The 6,440-nt window shown below is 39.1% G+C and overlaps 1 protein-coding gene across 2 annotated transcripts in view; it reads right to left on the bottom strand.

Annotated features, from left to right (window-relative positions):
- Window positions 1-1,040: 1,040 nt before the first annotated feature.
- extl3 (exostosin-like glycosyltransferase 3) overlaps window positions 1,041-6,440 on the bottom strand; it is a 41,750-nt gene continuing 36,350 nt past the window's right edge. For both annotated transcript variants that reach the window (XM_014019976.1, XM_014019977.1), the window contains exons 5-6: window positions 5,770-5,898; window positions 1,041-3,784 (exon numbers count right to left, since the gene is read on the bottom strand). In XM_014019976.1, the coding sequence (XP_013875430.1) occupies window positions 3,575-3,784; window positions 5,770-5,898 (339 nt within the window). In that variant the 3' untranslated portion in view covers window positions 1,041-3,574. The remainder of the gene's footprint in view (window positions 3,785-5,769; window positions 5,899-6,440) is intronic.

Below are 6,440 nucleotides of genomic sequence, written 5' to 3'. Positions count from 1 at the left end.
TAGCTAAGTCATAATTATGAGATAGTATGTCATAATTATGAGATAGCTAAGTCATAATAATGAGATAGTATGTCATAATTATGAGATAGTATCTCATAATTATGAGATAGTATCTCATTATGAGATACTAAGTCATAATAATGAGATAGCCAAGTCATAATAATGAGATAGTATCTCATTATGAGATACTATCTCATTATTATGACTTAGTATCTCATTATGAGATACTAAGTCATAATAATGAGATAGCCAAGTCATAATAATGAGATAGTATCTCATTATGAGATACTAAGTCATAATAATGAGATAGCCAAGTCATAATAATGAGATAGTATGTCATAACAATGAGATAGCTAAGTCATAATAATGAGATAGTATGTCATAATTATGAGATAGCTAAGTCATAATTATGAAATAGCTAAGTCATAATTATGAGATAGCTAAGTCATAATGAGATACAAGTTTTATTTTTCATCAGGGTGGCGGAAATGGGTTTCCATACATACGTTTTTATAAAACAATGTTTTAGAGTTTTAATATGTACTCACTCAGCCGTCAGTATTCTGTTTAACGTTGTCAGTCTGTTGCAGCCGGCGGAGGTCTCAACCCTTTATTAATATGTACAACTTCCAGGGAGACGACTCGGATTTATTCCGCCCCCAGTCACAGAAAACCAGTCGGACCACTGAGGGGCGGGGAGAAACCACACGGATGCAAGGAACACCTGACTCAAACCAAGCCCCGAGGACTTGTTTAGAGACGACAGGTAATCCGAGGCCGACGGAGCTCCAGAAGTTGAGTTTTTTTTTCACGTTTGCTTCGTCCAGTTAAAAGTGTGTATTTGGATTTGTTGTCATTTTACACTAATTAAGAATCTGGCTGCCGGTTTGTCCCTTCAAGGTAACCAGGCCTGGTTTGATGTTTATGTTTTACTGGAGGCCTCAGGAACCATCTGTCTCAGGTTTCTCTCCCCTCCAGTTAGTTTTTCCCTGGCAGTGAATTTAATGTGACGACTCCGTTAACAGCTTTGTGCGTCTGGGAATAATTAAGTACGACATCCGGTCATTTTATTGCATGTCTCAGTCTTAAAAACATCCTTTTTTTTTTCAATTTCAATAAATATACAGGAACAAGGTGAGAGTTTGTGTTTCATAAAATCATGGAAAACAAGTAAAAAAAAAACAAAAACAGTTAATCTTTTTTCAAGTTCAGATGAAGTATAGATTTATAATACACGACTGGTTCAGCTCCAGTGGTTTGACTGAAGTACCATGCAGGGTGGTTTTGGATGTACCGGACTGCATCCATTTAGTAAGTGATGCTGTAAAAGCTGCAGATATTGTACCTATTTGACCAAAAAATAATAAATCTTTCTTTGAGCAAAGCAAAGCCAAGGTAGAACCAACGTGGTGACGATAAAAAATGGTATCTGACGTGAGAAGCTTCTACTTACAACCCCAATTCTAAAAATGTTATGGTTTGCTAAATAAATAATAAAAAAACGGTGCAGATCTTACGCACCTGTTCTTTATCAAATGTTGAAACTAAAGATCGTACCACAGGGTTTGATTTTGTTCTGGACATGAGCTCAGGAACATTTCCACGAATCCTACATGGTGTCATCCACAACTGTTGGTTAAAGCTCTATCATTCAAACGATAAGCCGTGTGTGACCACCGTCCAGGAAGTGGAGCTGACCCTGGGCCAAAGGTCACTTAAGATGGATTAAAACAAAAGCTCTGTGATTGGGCCAAAAAAAAGTTAACCTTTTTGGGAACCACAGCCCTCCATACTAAAGAAGAGACGTCATCTGGCCGGCCTCGCTGCTGGTATGGGGGCGCATTAACGTCTATGACGTGGTATTTTCAGCCTTTGTTAAAATATCGTCGATGCAGAACAGTATGTACAGATTTGTAGCCAGATGACGTCTTTTACAGGAAGTTCTTATAATTTCATTAAGACAACACTAAACCACAAACTGCTTTCAGTCTACCATGAAGCACCGAAGGGTCTGAGTGCTGAACTGGCCCACCTAAAGGTCCAAACCTCCCACCAAGCAAAAACATTTGACACGTGGTTAGATCAAAAGGTCCAGCAAAGACCCTGTCCTGCTGAACAACCAGTGGAACAAGCTGGTTTTCAGCTCCTGGATGTTTGTTAAAAGCAGGAAACGTGGCACAGTCCCGACTTTTTTAGGACGTTTTGCTGCTAACAAATTCCAATTAACCTCATTTCCCTTTAAAATAGTACAGTTTTGTAGTTTTGCATCTGACGATTGTGAAAACATGGGTTTATGAATGATTGCGTTGTTTTTATTAACATTTCGCACCAAGTCCCAGCGTTTTCCAGAACTGGGCTGGTGCACGGACAACAAGAACCGGTCTGGACCTGTCAGATCCTGTTCTGCCGAGCTGCATCGGGAGCATCAAATGAGAAATCTGAAGAATCCGTGAGCTCCGGGTGGTGCCGCAGCTAACAAAAACACAATTAGCTTGAAGCGCGGAGAGTTTTTCAGATTAAAGGAGCCAAACATCTTACGTGTTGTCGACTGTCTCCTGACGTGGACCGTTAACTTCCAGGAACACTGGCAGGCTGCCTGGCAACTGCTCAAGAGCTTAGAAATGTTTCTGACCCGATGCGTCACCCCTCCTATAAAGAGACGCATTAATTAGTAAGATTTAAATGTGCCACTAGGTGGTTTTTTTTTTAAGCTTCTGACAGAGCCAGACTACTTCCTGATCTCCCACCGTCTAGTTGCTGTGCTTTTACATTTATTAACCCCGTTTAAACAGAAAACAAACAGGCGTATTCGTCAAACGTCAGTCTTTTCTTTAGGTTTTCAACTGCTGAAAACGTTTAGTGAAATCTGGCAGAAAAGCCTTTGTTGATTTTGGCAGCTGCTTCTTCACGTTGGGCTCCAGATTGTGTAAAAGCCGAACACGACGACAGAGCGACGGCTGGTTTTATTGACAGATTGGAGGCATTTTTGGTGATGTCTGAAGTGAATTCCCTCTGGAGCATGAATTAATGATTGGGCCGAGCAGTTTAACTCTGATTTCCCCTCAAGGCAGAGGTTTGAGAAATGTTTCACTTCCACACAGCTTTACACATTTGATCACCGTTAAACAAAACATGAAAAAATAAAAAAAATAAAACAAGTTCAATAAAATACGACTGACCGTCAGTGCTGTCGTCACATGGTTGTATAAGAAGGTTAGTTTGTAACTAATTCATGTCAGATAAAATTCTTGTCACTTATTCAGCTGCATGATCAGAGTTCAGCTCTAACATTGTTTCTGTACACGGTGTAAAACTGCCTCCTGTCATTAGAAGCAGGTCTGAGGTGCAAATGACTTCTGTAGCTAGTGGTTGATGACGAAACATGATTGAAAGGAGCGACGTCCACTGAAAAGGTTCCTTTCAGCTTCCGGCTCTTTTAAGTTTTCATCAAATTCGCCAGAGGCGACCAAAACCTGGTCTTTCTGCCTCTTTGTGCGTTTCTCCTACGGTCGAAGAGGAGTTCCCCCTCCTTCGATCCTCCCAGCTCCTCTCCGCCGAGACTCTGAGCCCGACTCTAGATGAATTTGAAGCACTTGGTCTTATCGTGGGGCAGACGGGTCTTGAACAGCACGGAGTCCACGCGGAACTGCGTGTACAGCAGCGGCATGTAGCCGTACACCTTCACGAAGAAGTTGATGCACTTGTGGCGCTCGTGGAAGTGCGAGTCGTCGTGCGACAGAGCCTGAGGGCAGCCGGGGCAGCGGAAAGTCCAACGGGAGGTCACCTGGAAGAAACGGTACGTTTAAATAAACTCAATGCTATACAACCAACTAAATACTAGTGATGTATTTTGAATGGTCTTTTTTTATCTGTTTTTCACGATTCCATACTTTTTTCCTCAGAACTGTGATTCCATATATTTTTCCTCAGAATTGAGTGATTCCATATATTTCCTCATAAATGAGTGATTCCATATATTTCCTCAAAATTGAGTGATTCCATATATTTTTCCTCAAAACTGAGTGATTCCATATATTTCCCTCATAATTGAGTGATTCCATATATTTTTCCTCAAAACTGAGTGATTCCATATATTTTTCCTCAAAACTGAGTGATTCCATATATTTTTCCTCAGAATTGAGTGATTCCATATATTTTTCCCTCAGAATTGAGTGATTCCATATATTTTTCCCACAGAATTGAGTGTTTCCATAAATTTTCCCTCAGAATTGAGTGTTTCCATATTTTTTCCCTCAGAATTGAGTGTTTCCATATATTTTCCCACAGAATTGAGTGATTCCATATATTTTCCCACAGAATTGAGTGATTCCATATATTTTCCCTCAGAATTGAGTGATTCTATATATTTTCCCTCAGAATTGAGTGTTTCCATATATTTTCCCTCAGAATTGTGTGTTTCCATAAATTTTCGCTCAGAATTTAGTGATTCCATATATTTTCCCTCAGAATTGATTTCCTCAGAATTGAGTGATTCCATATATTTTCCTCAGAACTGAGTGATTCCATATATCTTCCTCAGAACTGAGTGATTCCATATATTTTCCTCAAAATTGAGTGATTCCACATATTTTCCCTCAATTGATTTCCTCAGAATTGAGTGATTCCATATATTTTCCTCAGAATTGAGTGATTCCATATATTTTCCTCAGAATTAAGTGATTCCATTTATTTTTCCTCAGAATTGAGTGATTCCATATATTTTTTTCCCTGTGCTTGGACAATAAAAGTAACATTCCCAGACTTCCACAATGTTTTCTCTTCATTTCTTTCAGTGTTCATTAAAGCCAACAAGTTTCACTTTGGAATGACCGTATTATTGCATCATGTTTTTTATCTGAGTTTGTTTTACTGAAAGAAATGTCTGAATGAGTGCTCATCCAAGACTGGTCATTCCATACTTTTTGCCAGGGGTTGTAGAAAAAAAAAAAGTATGGAGCCGTGTTTTAAATGTCCGTTTCGAACCACTTTTGCAAAATTCTCCTTTCAGAGCAGACCCATTACAGAATCAGCTTGAGACGGCGTTTCAAACACACAAAGAAAACAAATGTTAGCTAATCAACCAGCCAACAGCTGAAATCTGACAAAGCACCGAAGCATAAAACAGCCGTGTCTGTCTGGGAATGAGGGAGTCTGCTTTTTTTTTTTCTTTAAATTAGTGTGGTGCTGTTTTAACATGACCGTGATAAATCTGTCGCTGTGCAAATGTTCTATAACTACATGAAGATAAGCTGAAACTAAATGTGAATAATGGTAATTTCTCACCAGCTATCTGTAAAAAGAAACTCCTTTTCTTTCTTCTTTTTTCGTTCTTTTAATTTGTCATATTAAGTCTAAGAGAGAGAGGTTTATTCTCTAACTGATTAAAACTACAGACTTGGGTCTAATTCATTATTCACAAGGCCTCCTCTCAGTGAAGTGCTGCCTTGCAACAAACCCTCCACCTATTCCCCGCTGAACACCCGCCCTGAACATTAGACAGAGCTTAAAGCGAGAGCCGCCGTGACATTTCCAATAGCTCCCGGCGCTTGATTGCTAAAATTTTTTGTTCAGACATAAATATGCTCTCCAGTGATAAATGTCCTTCCAATAAAAATCCAGGAGAAAACTCAGGCGTAACGCACCGTTTCGATTGTGTGCTTTTGATTTATAATTTGTGTGTGGGGATATTGGATTTGCTGGTTTGAGTAATGGCAAGGCTAAGTAGGGGAAAAACAGAGAACTGAAGCACACGGATTCTCTGAAGCTGACCTTGATGGGTGGTTTGCGGGTGATGTGAGAGACCAAGAAGTTCATGGCGATGTCCTCGCAGTTTATGTACTCGTCCACCATGTCCCTGATGGCCTGGGGCATCACGTAGGAGTACAGGTACGCATAGTACTACGAGAAGGAAAAAAAATTAAATTAAATAAAGAGGTGGTATTCCCTGCTAACATCCAGTGCAAATGCTTATTGTTGAAAGACGTCTGCTGAAAATGCTCAACAGAAAAACTTAATGTGAGACCGGCCATTTCCTGAAAGTAGGGGAAAAAGAAAACAAGTGAAAAATCAAATAAAAGCAAAAGTGTGTCGAAAAAGCTGAACAGAGAAGAAACAATATGGATTTAGCAGACAGAAGGTAAAAGGATACTTTAGCTCAGGGGTTCTTAACCTTTTTGACCTCGGGGCCCAATTTGTTGAACATAAAGTGACACGAGGCCCAGTCAGACATTACCAATGTATGGATCAAAATGATAATTATTCTAAAGCTTGCTTTAATTTTTATTGTATTTACATTATAACTAAATTAAATACACTTACATTTTAAAAGTAAACCTCCTGTCAAATAATCACAACACATGATTACAACAAACATTTTTATATTGTAACCTGCCCATAACAATTATTTGAACAAATACAAACAGATATATATATATATATAT

The sequence above is a fragment of the Austrofundulus limnaeus genome, unplaced genomic scaffold (assembly GCF_001266775.1).
Source record: "Austrofundulus limnaeus strain Quisiro unplaced genomic scaffold, Austrofundulus_limnaeus-1.0 Scaffold237, whole genome shotgun sequence".
Classification (NCBI taxonomy): domain Eukaryota; kingdom Metazoa; phylum Chordata; class Actinopteri; order Cyprinodontiformes; family Rivulidae; genus Austrofundulus; species Austrofundulus limnaeus.
This window is presented reverse-complemented; position numbering and strand designations above follow the sequence as displayed.